This window comes from Panthera pardus, unplaced genomic scaffold (assembly GCF_024362965.1).
Source record: "Panthera pardus isolate Hobbes unplaced genomic scaffold, ASM2436296v1 HiC_scaffold_21, whole genome shotgun sequence".
In the NCBI taxonomy this organism is placed as follows: Eukaryota; Metazoa; Chordata; class Mammalia; order Carnivora; family Felidae; genus Panthera; species Panthera pardus.
In genome coordinates, this window is record NW_026526777.1 from 37,766,623 (window position 1) to 37,780,003 (window position 13,381).

Genomic DNA, 13,381 nt, shown 5'->3' on the forward strand with positions numbered 1-13,381 from the left:
ATTCTCACATTCTCATCACATTCATTAGCTAATCTTATTGGCTCTACCTTCAGAATATATCCAGAATCTCAGCACTTCACATATCTTCACTGAAATCACCCTGGACCAAACCACTATTGTCTTCTTCCTGGATTGTGACAATTGCCTCACTAGTTTCCCCACTTCCATCCCTGGCTCTCCCACTTCAATGTACTCTCAACACAGCAGTCAGACTGATCCTTCTCAAAATTAAGTCAGATATGCCACAGCTGTGCTGAAAATTCCCTATGGTTTCCCATCTCAGAATTAAAGCCAATCATTTCAATGGCTTGTATTGCCCTACACGAACTGGCTCCTGGCTATCTTTTTATCTTCACTGTCTATCACTCTGCTCCAGAAACAGCATGCAAAACAGGCTCCAACCTCAGGGCCTTTGCACTTGCTGTTCCTCTATTTGACCAGTAAGGCCTGTCCCTCACTATCTGACATAAAATAACAAACCAGGGGCACCTGGGCAGCTCAGGTAAGCGTCAGACTTAGACTTAGGTCATGATCTCACAGTTTGTGGGTTCAAACTCCATGGTGGGCTCTGTGCTGACAGCTCAGAGCCTGGAGCCTGCATTGGATTCTGTGTCTCCCTCTTTCTCCCTGCCCCTCCCCCACTCACATGCTGTCTCTCTCAAAAGTAAATAAAAGTAAAAAGTAAATAAATAAAATAACCAACCCCAATCCCACACCCAGTTTTCTCCAGCCCCCTTCATTAGTTTCACTTTTCTTTACAGTATGTATCACTGCCTGTCACAATATATGCTTAATATATTTGCTTATTGCCTGTTTTCTCTGTCCCAAATATAAGCTCTACAGATGCAGAGGCTTCATTTTGTTGTGTCACTGTTTCCCTAGCACAAAGCCTGATGAAATAAGTTGTGTGTGTGAATGTGAGTGTACATTTTGGGGGGTGCAAGGGAGGGACATGAAGAGGAGCTATGGACTAAGAACCTCCTATTAAAATACTTGAGAAACTATTCCTTGGAATACAATTTGGGGAACTCTGGTCTAGACGTTTGGGAATTAAAACAAAGTCAGAACTTGTAGCCTTCTGACCCTATGACCTTTGGCTCATAAAACAGAAATACTTTAACAGATACAGGATGAAATGACTCAATAGTTAAAATACTAAACTATATTCTAATGAAACTGGCCATTCCTGTAATCTAATTTCATAACAGCTTTAAAAGGGGAGCATGGTGAAGCGAAAAAGAACAAAAGTTTTGTTCTTTTTTTTTTTTAATGTTTATTTATTTTTAAGAGAAAGAGAGAGCACGAGTGGGGGAAGGGCAGAGAGCGAGGGAGACACAGAGTCCGAAGCAGGTTCCAGGCTCTGAGCCGGCAGCACAGAGCCCGACGCGGGGCTCAAACTCACCAACTGTGAGATCATGACCTGAGCCAAAGTCGGACCGTCAACCGACTGAGCCACCCAGGCGCCCCCACAAGTTTTGTTCTTATATTGTTCAAATTATTTTTCTGAGCCTGAGACATCTGGGGAATACTCACCTGGGGTACTGCTGGGAGACTTGAACACGATCACTTGCTTAATACCTAGGACTGACTGCCGGTTTATAGTTAAACACTCAATAATCATGCATTTATTTCTTACAGATATGAAATACCGTATGCTATATCAACTTCTAAAAAGCAAAAATTGTGTTATATATTTTTTAACACAATGTCAAATTTTTAGGAATTCTAGATTTCTCAACTTCTTCAGAGCCTGATCCTGATCTTTGTTCTACAACCACTGTCCTACTGTCATGAAATGAGCCCACCTGGACCAGAGTGGTAGAAAATGTCTTCAGAATTGGTAGAGTTATGAGATATCCAGACCTGCAACTTTCACTGGGAAATAGGAAGGAATTTCCAGAATGAAAAGATTATGTGGTGTTTAAAAATCACATTTACTATTATAATTTCATATTTCATAGGGGAAACAGCTCACAGCTTTGGTAAGAGAAAGCAAAGCCCAGCATCATTTTCTTGGCTGATGAGGATGTACTAAAGTTAATGTGACTCAACCAAAGGAATATCTCATTGGAGTGCTGTGACATCTTTATGTTGATCAAAAGAAGTTAAAAGCTTTTTCTGGTAAACTCTTATCTAGACCTACCTACTAGAAATGTTTACAGGTTAAAAAACAAAAAAACGAAATCCCATAAAGTTGACAGAGTGTCCACGTTAGAGAGCTGGGAAATGGCTCAAAGTGGACTTAAAGACACATCCTTCTAAGCTGTAGTCCCAATCCTCGATAAAGTATACATTGGCTCTGGTCAATGAAGAATTAACTGTATACCAGGTGACAAAACGTTTCCTCCATTCAATAAAAATCACTGAAGTACACTGAAAGAAAGGTTTAATACTTTAGTTCTTTACCGTCAAATATTTGCCTTTGCCTCCCACATCCATCTCTAAGAAGGCATATCTCTTTAGCATTTAATAAAGGCTTCCTTTGCATACAATTACATCAATATTTACAACAGTCTTGCCAGCTCAATGGTACTGAACCCACTTTGGAGACAAAATACCTAGGTTAGGTGAACTTAGGTGACCTGTCCATGATAATAAAATTAGTGGCATTGGAATTTGACTCAGTCTAACTCCAAAGCTCCTTCGACTACACCAAGCAGCCCTCGCACCTCTCACCCCTTCTCCGACAGGAAAAGAGAACTCGTGGAATTTACAAAAAAAGGGGCGATGCTTTTTGGATTTTTTTTAGCCATATTTAATCTGCCTAGTAACCCGTAGGTAACAGAGTTACAGAAATAAAATACAACGCTATAAAGTGGGTGTAAGATTATTATTTAGCACTCCTGGTGAAGACCTTGTCTCAACTGAACGTACTGAAAAACAATTTCACAATTTAAATTTAGCATTTTTACAAACTGCTTGGAAAAGCGGGGAACTGTGCCCTCAAGTGATCAAATCGGGCCCATCACTGGAGCTCGCTACTTGTTCAACTGGTGCAAAGCCAAGCCAGCAACATTGCAATTTTCCTGCAATCTACCAGGGCTGCAAAAGCTCTGGATTCACCAAAAGCATGGGTGCCCGCCCCCACCCTCTTTCCCTCTCCCAGGAAAACTAGGCGCATGCGCCTGTCCGGCGGCCACCACCGCCTGGTGGCGCCAGTGCCCCCCACACCCGTTTCACCCGCTCAGCCCGCTCTTTCGAATACCTTTGTCTAATTCCATAAGGGCAGAGTTAGCATCCAGCTCCTGTTCGCCATAGCCGGCATCTGCCAGGAAAGACTTAGTTGAGTTTGACGCCATGACCCGAATAGTTACTCGACTAGCCTATTTAAAAAGATTGCAAACTCTGCCCCACCACCGCCATCTTCTTCCACCACCTCGCGGATTTTTCCTCCGCGCTATGTCAAGCCCTGTTACGCATGCGCCCTGGTCTCCCCGCCGTTCGCCAGCGCCTCTGCGGCCCCCCGCGCAGGCGCTCAGGGAGCTCCAGAACTCTGGGTTCCCGCGGCTCGGAGAAAAGGAGGCGGGGATTGGAAGGGGGAAGTGACTCGGAGGCGCCCGGACGCCGCGGTGAGAGCCAATCAGAGGGCGTGACGTCAGTTTGGCGGGGAGTTTGGTGGCCGGGGCTTACAGTGGCGGGAGTTGGAGGCAGTAACTAGTCGTGTTCAGAGGGGCGCAAGCTACGATTTCTGCAGAACCTAGGGGCATTTCCACGGCTTTTCCTGCAGTTGAACCTTTTCCTCTGGCCCAGATGCTTTTCAATTCGGTGCTCCGCCAGCCCCAGTTCGGCGTCCCGAGAAATGGTGAGTAACGGCCCTAACCGCTACTTGTTGCTGGCGGGCTTCACCTCCCCCGAACAACACCGCGGACCAAGGCCGACTCCAACTCTGTTTCCCAGCCCCCGAGTTCTCCCACGGCCAAAGTGAGTTCGTGTTAGTGAGAACTACTGAAGAAAGCTGCACTTTCCTGTCCTTGGGACACTTTTAATCGTAATCGGGAGTTTTTAAATTGTAATAAGGGCCGACGGAGGGAGGAAAGTTGAATCGGCTGGCCTTCTTTACGGCTTCTGTCTATATTGCACATTAACTGGACAATGCGTGCATTTGAGTGTGTGTGTGTGCGGTTTAACAGCTTTGTGAGATCTTCAAGACTCATTTACGGATCCATTTGTTAATTCATTGGTTCATTTGTTGTAGAACTTTAGTAAGCCCTACTGTTTGCTGTATATGCTGGTGAATATGATTCGCTATTAAAGAACTCAGTCAAGCAGAGAAGACAGAACATCTGCTTCCAGCATGGTCAAAAAAAAATGTTCCCCCTGATTACTGCATGTGCATAAAAATTCGAAATTACACAGTGAAAAATGCCCTTAACCACATCCCCCAGAGATAATCACTGATAGTAGATTAAAGTATATTATTACAAATGTTTTTCGATGCCAAGGTAGTATGTATTGTTGTTTACAGAAATTGGATTAAAATGCTTTGTTTCGTTTTTCACTGTAGCGGTATAACTTGGGGATGTTTCTGTGTTAGTGGTATGTAGAAATCCAACTTACTCGCTACAGTTGTTGGGGTTCCTTAGGTTAAAACATTGGCAATAGGAGTTTTGAGCTCAGGTTTGAGTATCATCAACCTGAAACTTCCTGGTAAGTTTCTGACCAGGGAGTTACTACCCAGACTGAGGTTGGATAGAAATGAAAGCCCATTCATTTAAAAGGGGACTAGGTCTTCTTTCCCCCTTGACATCATGTGGAAAACAAAAAGAATCTGAGAAGGGAACTTTTTATATTATTAAGGCAAAGGTCTAGGAAAAGGATATTGAGAAGTAGTAGACTGAGGAATAGTCCCTCCGTTTCTTGCCCCCATTCTGAACTTTGTATCATCCTTACCTACTGCCCCCTTGTATATTTTTCTGATGGTACTCGAAATGCCCCTCTCTGACTCTCCTGGGACCTTGCTTAAGTACCTTCTCTGTGCCCTGTGTCCTGAGTGGCAGTACTGCCCAGTGGATAAGAGCTCTGTCTTTGGAGTTAAACTGCCTGAGTTTTAATTCCAGCCCGAGTCCTTACTATCTGTGAGACCTGAGGCAAGCTATTGGGGCTATATTTAGCCCCTATTTTGTAACAGATTTTTTCCTCATTCTCTCAGTATATCTGTCTACTTCCCCTCTCTCTCTCATTCACAAATACTCATTTATTGTTATGTGTCAGACTCTGAAATTCATTCATTGTTACATACTATGCCCTGAGTTTTGTAGGACCTTCTTCTTTCCCCTTCCATGTTGGCGTTCCATTCTAGGCCCCTTTTCTCCTTCTGCCTACTCCTATGGATGATCATAGCCACAACCAGGCCTTCTTCCCCTACTACCTGCAACCTTCCATTCCCTATACTTTACATCCATTCCTATAAAAGCTGTGTGAGTATCTTCACCCGGCAGGTCAGTCTCACAAACATCTCAGACTCAAGTACTCAAAACGGAACTTTTTTCCCAAACCTGCTCTATTACCTACTTTAGGGAGTGGTCCCATTATTTGAAACTAGTCTTCTTAGCCAGAAACTTGAGTCAATCAAAATTCCTCTGTTGTCCACAAGATACAGAAAGTTCTCTTAAAACCTCTTGAATCTGTCCTCTCTATTCCCACTGATTTTGCCTCATCAGTGTATCTTGGATCTGTTCTATGCTTACCATTCCATTTCCACTGGGCCCTGATAACTTCTTGTCTGTACTAAATAACAAGTTTCCTAAATGGTCTCTTAGTTTCTCTCTCTCCAGTTTATGCTCCACATTGCTGCTAACAGTCTTTCTAAAGTGGAAATCTGATTACTCCTCTATTTTTAAATTGTTATCTAAAAGTTTTTATCATAGGTTTAAACTTACTGAAATTTTAAAATAAAAAATTAAAATGTATCTAATAGAATATAAAAACTAGTGATTTGATGATCACATCAATCATTTTTTAAAAATACGAACAAACACTTTAACTGCCATATTTTGCATGTACAGTTGAACCTTGAGCAACATGGGGGTTAGAGTCATCAATACCACGCAGTCAAGATTCCACCATAACTTTTGACTTCTCCACAGCTTTACTAATAGCCTCCTGTTAACCGGAAGGAAGCCTTACCAATAACATAGTTAACGCACGCTTTCTATGTTATGCGTATTATATACTGTATTTTTACGATAAAACTAGAGAAAAGTTATTATTAAGAAAATCATTAGGAAGAGAAAATTCATTTACAGTACTGTATTTGTCAAAAAAAATCCACATGTCAAGGGACTTGCACAGTTCAAACCTGTGTTCAAGGTCAGCTATAGTTGCTTTTTCTCTTGATTTTATTTCCACTGTCTTTCACAGGATTTATCCTAATGTAATTTGATTCTAGGCTTGAAAAGTTATTTTACTGACCACACTGTCAAAATTTTCTGTAATCATAAGGCTCTAAGTGTCAAGAGTTTCTTCTGAATTGTTACAGTTATTAGTATGCAAGTTATCAAAACAATATGGACTATTAATTTTGGTAAGTAATTATGAAGCAAAAAGTAAAATTTCATTGGAAGTATATCTTAAAGAGATGGATTGGGCTATTTATGATGCCTTTATTAAAGGAATTATCCTATTATCTCTTAGTTGGAGTCCCATAAGTTTTTATACTTTGGATCAACACAAGTTTTAAGATTGGGACATGGAAATGCCTTTCTTTTGAAAAGTAGAAGAAAGACAGTGATGAAGGGAGAGGAGGGAAAAGAGCCACAACCTTCTCAGACATTATAGAAATGCACATATATCAAATGATTCACTGAAAACTCTCATATCTTAGATACTTCTTGAAAAATTGGCGTGTAATTCTAGGGGCTTAAATTGTACATCGAGGAAAGAACAGGCTTTTCCAAGTGTGTGTTATGGGGGAAAGAATTATACATTCGTATTGGAAACTGCAAAGCACAATAAGGATCCAACAGTTGGTTAAGAGAGCCGTCTACAACTGTTTGTTATAGGGAGTGCAGAAATGTAAGGGTGGATAGAGACAAGTTACCAAGCCCTGTTAGGCCTTTTGTGCATATTAGTCCATAAGCAGTGAGGTAGAGTTTGAAGGAGTCCCTGTGTAATTGCAGAGAATTGCATCTCCAGAGCTTATCCTGTTCAGTTCTGCCTAAATTGTTCAAGACTTGGTCCTCTAGACTCTTTGTGTTGCAATCATTAGATTATTATATTTTTTAATCCCAAACCACAAGTGTACATTTACATGACTTTAGAATACAGGTTTTTGTTTTAAAATTCATCCTGTAGATGTATATTTTACAACATAACTGTTGTATTCTTCCTTTAATGGTCTTTTAATGGCTTATTTACCCTGATACCTGACCTTGAGGTAATATCCCCGGGAATAATGACTAAATCTGGATTGTATTCTTTGCTTCTTTTGTACTGATTCTTTCCGGTTATCTCTAGGAACACCAAAGCTAGATGTGTCTGAGGTATGTCAGACTAAGAGGTCTTCTCCAAACAGTATTTTTGATGAAAGTGGAAATTAAAAGTACCCTAAAATGTAAGAGGGTTTATTAATTATTTAGACAGCTCTCAATAGAATGTAACTTCATTGTCCTCTGGTGCTTAATAAACATTTAGTTCTCAGTTCTCAGTTTAAAATATTTAAATATTTTAAATGTATTGACCCCTATATCTAAATGATAAAACAAATCTTTGAAGATTGCTTACTATTTATTTAGGACCATAGTGCACATTAGATCTCTGACCCAAGTCGAATAAATTCTCCCTGTACCCTGAATTTCTTCCTCTCTCTTGTATATTCAGTGAAAACTTACTCATCTCTCAACTTTGATTTCTAAAGACTCTAAAGACTTCCCTGACCCTACCACTACCCAGGGTTTAACCGATTGTACTCTAGGGGTAGGTACCTAATGCCTCACATGAAAACTGCTCTAATGTACTTTAAGATACTGTGACTTGTTGCTGTTAACATTTTAGAATCCTAGAATTTCAGCACTGGTAAGGAAAGAGGAAATGGAATTAGAATTTACTTGTGAATATGTTAGTGGCTAGGTGGGCACATTTACCTATATTATTTCCTTTAACTCTTTGACCATTGGATTATGTACGATATTTCTAGTAATTTAAGAGTTTGCGGTGATGTTGATTTAGCAACTCTGGAAACAATTTTTAATTGAAGAGAAGGACAGTTTTAATGGTTGCGGTAATCTTTGTGGTTGTGTTTTGTGGTTGTCACCAAAGGGTGGAGGAGAGGTAAGATCTGTTTTAATGTGCAGAGGCCACTTGCTTTTTAAAATCTCCACTGTACAAAGGAGAGTCTCCATTTAAAATGGATTAAGACTCCATTTAAGCCTAAAGCTGTACCTCACCAGAAGTTGAGTGCGCTCTTTCATTTCCACCTTTCTACCTCAGATTCCCTTAGGGAAATATCAGAAACTGTATTCTAGAGGATCCTGGATAGTGAGTGGATCTATATAAAGTATGTAAAGCTTTTAAAAACAGATATGTACCTCTGTGCTTGTTTAAAGTACTGACATGTGATGATATATTGGAATTCTGTAAGGAATTGTGTCTTACTTTAGGATGGTCTTCACAGTACCCTCTACAGTCCCTTCTAACTGGTTATCAGTGCAACTGTAATGATGAGCACACTTCTTATGGAGAAACAGGAGTCCCAGTTCCTCCTTTTGGATGTACCTTCTCTTCTGGTAAGAGAATTACTATCTAATCTAGGCTTGCTCAGAAATAATCTGTTTCACACTTAGAGAAGAAATAATACTGGCTGTCCCCCTTTCAAGAAAAAGTAAGTTAGATAGATGGTAGAGTTTTTCTATGTTTTTTTTTTAATGTTTATTTTTTATTTTTGAGACAGAAACAGAGCATGAGCAGGGGAGGGGCAGAGAAAGAGGGAGACACAGAATCTGAAGCAGGCTCCAGGCTCTGAGCTGTCAGCACAGAGCTTGACATGGGGCTCGAACTCACCAACCGTGAGATCATGACCTGAGCTGAAGTCGGTCACTTAACGACTGAGCCACCCAGGTGCCCCTAGAATTTTTCTAATAACTGTTCTATGATTTATGAAATAGGCTTTTCTTAATCTCTATGCATAATTATAGATTTCCTCTAAAGCATAGACTATTATAGCATTGTTGGTTTTGTTGTTTTTTAATTGATACTGGGAAAGGATTGCAAAGGTTCAGCCATCATGAAAAACTGTTTTGCCCAGTAGGTACACCTTTTGGTCTGATGGAATCTCTCTCTTTCTATAATGCATTGGGGAACGTATGAACAGAAATAGAAGTACTTGTCCCCACGGTTAATGGTTTAAGAGAGGAAAAGTAAAAGGGTATGAAAAGGAAATTTAACTAGTAGACTCAACTTGCTGGTGGCTTGTATCATATGCTTTTCTTCGCCATTGGTTAGTACCACTCTTACTTTGTTTAAGTACTACCCTTCTCTAAATAAGAGACTATCTGAAGATAATTTTGGTGGTTTTGAGTCATTCACTGAATTAGATATTATGGCAAATTTTAAGCAGTCTTTAATTCAAATAACGTCTCTACCATATCAAATGCTATTTGGGTAGAATCCTCTTCCCTCTTTTCAAACAGATTCTTTGTGTTTAACTAGTAGCATTCAGTTAATCTATATTGTATTGTTTTTAGAGCTTTATACTCAGCTTTAAAATTTTTGTGTTACTTTTCATATATTTTATTTTTTATTTCTTATTTAGCTCCCAATATGGAGCATATACTAGCAGTTGCCAATGAAGAAGGCTTCGTTAGGTTATATAACACAGAATCACAAGCCAATCGAAAGAAGTGTGTCAAAGGTAAGTCTAGGTCTAAACTTGTTGTTTTAACATTATTCTGAATTCATAAAGCCTCGTGTAAGGTGTTATTTGGATATATTACCAATTATATTCACTTCTTTTTTTTTTTTTTAATTTTTTTTTTTTTTAATGTTTATTTCTGAGACAGAGATAGAGCATGAGTGGGGGAGGGGCAGAGAGAGAGGGAGACACAGAATCCAAAGCAGGCTCCAGGCTCTAAGCTGTCAGCACAGACCCCGACGCGGGGCTCAAACCCACAAACCGTGAGATCATGACCTGAGCTGAAGTCGGTCACTCAACCGACTGAGCCACCCAGGTGCCCCTATTCACTTCTGATTAAGTCTGTTCAGGGACCAGGCCGAAAGTAAATGGTGGACTGCCTTTCTGTCAATATTATTAACTATGGCAATACCTTTACTGAAAGTTTAAAAAACACACACACACACATTTTAGGATTAAAAACAGTTCTTCTTTTAAGAAGTTAAGTCTTTTACACTTAACGTGGTTGGAGGAAACATCACTTTCAAGTATTTATGTTGCCCAAGCATTTCCCAAGGAAAAGTTCTGCTGACCTTAAGAAGCTAATAGTTTGGAACTAGTTAAGTCAAGTGTGGAGATAAATAAAACAGGCTATAAATGATGTAGACGTACAAGGAAAATGCCACAGTGTCAAAAGGAAAGCTTTCGTGTAGTAAAGATGGCAAGGAAGATTTTTCATGAAGTGTAGGATATTTGAGTTGGACTATGGTATTTAAACCAATGGAGGTGGAATAGGACATGCCAGGTGGAGGCAAAAGCATCAGCAGAGCCCTAGAGATAAGAAAGCATAGGCTACAATCAGGGAATAGGGAGTGATCCAGTTTGGTTGGAATAAGATATATGGAGAACAGTGAGAGATAAACCTTGCAACAGAGATAAAGACCAAAGTATGCAGAACCTTGAATGTCAAACTAGTTTAGATTGCATTCAGAGAGCATGATGAAGATTTTTGAACTAGAAATGTTTCAGAAACATTCCATTTTAGAGAGTATAATACTAGTCACCTCATGGAAAGGAATTTGATATCAAATGGTAGTTCTCTATAGTAGTAAAGGGAATGTATAATGTCTGTGTGTACGCAAGTTCTCTTTGGCCCATGGACTGTGGGGTGCTGATGACTGATCTTTTCACAACAGCTTTCAAGAAATTCAGACAGCTATTGATATGGCTACCCCGAACATAGTCTAGACATTTCACATTCACCATTTTCTTTGTTTAGAATGGATGGCTCACTGGAATGCTGTCTTTGATCTGGCCTGGGTTCCTGGTGAACTTAAGCTTGTAAGTGACTTTCATTTTATTGGAATTTGGGTAAACACTGGTAAAGCGTTTCTTTATTAAATTATGATACCTTATTTTTGAAAGGTTACAGCAGCAGGTGATCAAACAGCCAAATTTTGGGATGTAAAAGCTGGTGAGCTGATTGGAACATGCAAAGGTCATCAGTGCAGCCTCAAATCAGTTGCCTTTTCTAAGTTTGAGAAAGGTAGGTTTGTACCTTTCCCCTTTCATGTCCTTAACCTTTATAGTGAGTTAATAAGAAGCTGTGATTGTTTCCTCCCTTTCCCCTGTCAGAGTTGCTACTTTACCTACATAGATGATTGAGAGTCTCATGACTGAAACCCATGAAATAAAGTTGGCTTTTAGTCCCGTTCTTATGGACATTATCTCCAGCTTGTCCCTGTTAAGAATCTTCAGATAATTTTTTTCTATAATCTTGCAGATAAGGTAAATACTTATAAACAGCCACAATACCTCTGTACAACTTTGAGTGTCCTTTAAAATCAAAACCTGTACTGGACACTGGTTAACTCTATTTATAAATTAGATACTTTTTAATTTTAATTAAATGGGGTGTGAAGATAGAGTGGGAAACTTGATAAAATGGGCATGATTCTCTACCTAAAAATTTACTATATAATTACTTTAAATGGCCCAATTCTCTAATATGTTTTCAATTATTTACTCGCAATTGATCTTTCTATATTTATTTTGCTGTTATAATAGAGAAAGAAGATATAAAGAGTGATATAATACAGAACAGTGCTGTAGTAGCTAGGGAAAAACAGGATTGTCTGAATGAGCTCTTCATTTCTGTTCACTTCTTTTCTCCTTCCTCTATTAGTTTCTCACTGAAGTTTTTTTTTTTCTTTTTTTTTAACAAAAAGACCAACAAACAATGATCTCAAAGAAGTGGCTGAACTAATCTGATTTTTACCTCAGTGGTAAAGACAAGCATTGCGGTCTCCTTTATCATTAAGAAATATTCTATTTTTAAAAGGAACATTTTCATTTATTCACATGAGCACTCAGGAAAATCAAACTGAGTTGTTGAGCTGATTTGTACTCAAAAAAATGTCAATTTTAATTGACTGGTTGCTTTTGAGAGCGCAACCTTGAAGAAAAATAAATGGCATAGTTTTTACCTCTAAGTTTTCATTCATACATCTATTGTATAAAGTTAGGTGTTTGTGTTCTGATTTACTACTGTGTCAGAGTTTACTGTGAGTTTATAAAAATAAGAGGAAAATTTACCTTACAAAGTAAATTTATTTAAAGAGTGATAGGAAAGGGAAACACTGTATCTTTTGGTCCCTTCGCTTAATTTCTTTAAAACTCTATACAGTAAGTCTATGCCAATGTGGTCTAGTAGAAAAAAGCACTGTGTTAGAAATTGGGGCTGATGGCTTTTATCATGGCTCCCAGTAGTCTGTAGGTGCTCTAGCATGAATTATCTGGTTGGACACTGCCCCCAAGGCCACATAGTTTGGTTGGTAAACACAGATTAGATTTTAGATCCTTCAGCCAAATGCCTTTGTACAGGGCACACTTTTACAACCATACGTAGAACCCCTGTTGTAATGTGGTTTCTGCCTCTAAACTCTTGGGCGAAGTCATTTTTATTTCCCTGGACTTTCATTTGTTGATATTTTTGTTTTAACAGGCAATTAACTCAGTAGTAGTTAGATGGCAGGCTGTTAGACATACAGAAGGGTCAGACCCCATTTTCAGTTCTTCAGCGTAAGCCTTAGTTACCAGCTGCCTTTGGTTTTCCCTTGCATATATGGTTCAGGGGTCAACCAGAGACTTGTGCTAAATTTAATTTTTTTAATGTTTATTTATTTTTAGAGACAGTATGAGCAGAGGAGAGGCACAGAGAGAGGGAGACACAGAATCTGAAGCAGGCTCCAGGCTCTGAGCTGTCAGCACAGAGCCCGACATGGGGCTCGAACTCACAAGCTGTGAGATCATGACCTGAACCGAAGTCGGAGGCTTAACCGACTGAGCCACCCAGGTGCCCTGTGCTTTAAATTTAAACACAGAATTAGAGTTACCCTTTCTCTGGCTCTCTCTGGAGTTCCCCTCTCACTCTGGCAGCTCTTGTTGCCTCAGTCTCCTTTTCCTAGTTCCTATGGCTTGAAAGATGGCAGATATTTTATTGGCATCTTAGCTGCCTGGTACTGCTCGTGCAACTGTGGTCACCTTCAAGGCAAA

At 39.6% G+C, this 13,381-nt stretch overlaps 2 protein-coding genes across 4 annotated transcripts in view; one reads left to right on the forward strand and one right to left on the reverse strand.

The window, feature by feature from the left end:
* The window catches only part of INTS7 (integrator complex subunit 7), a 92,908-nt gene extending 89,467 nt beyond the window's left edge, over positions 1-3,441 (reverse strand). The window contains exon 1 of the mRNA XM_053909140.1: positions 3,206-3,441. Within this exon, the coding sequence (XP_053765115.1) occupies positions 3,206-3,299 (94 nt within the window). The 5' untranslated portion in view covers positions 3,300-3,441. The remainder of the gene's footprint in view (positions 1-3,205) is intronic.
* Positions 3,442-3,618: 177 nt separating this feature from the next.
* The window catches only part of DTL (denticleless E3 ubiquitin protein ligase homolog), a 42,142-nt gene continuing 32,379 nt past the window's right edge, over positions 3,619-13,381 (forward strand). For 2 of the 3 annotated variants that reach the window (XM_019428941.2, XM_019428950.2), the window contains exons 1-5: positions 3,619-3,802; positions 8,598-8,723; positions 9,749-9,847; positions 11,106-11,167; positions 11,252-11,372. In XM_019428941.2, the coding sequence (XP_019284486.2) occupies positions 3,751-3,802; positions 8,598-8,723; positions 9,749-9,847; positions 11,106-11,167; positions 11,252-11,372 (460 nt within the window). In that variant the 5' untranslated portion in view covers positions 3,619-3,750. The remainder of the gene's footprint in view (positions 3,803-8,597; positions 8,724-9,748; positions 9,848-11,105; positions 11,168-11,251; positions 11,373-13,381) is intronic. The other variant, XM_019428965.2, reaches the window with a different exon arrangement.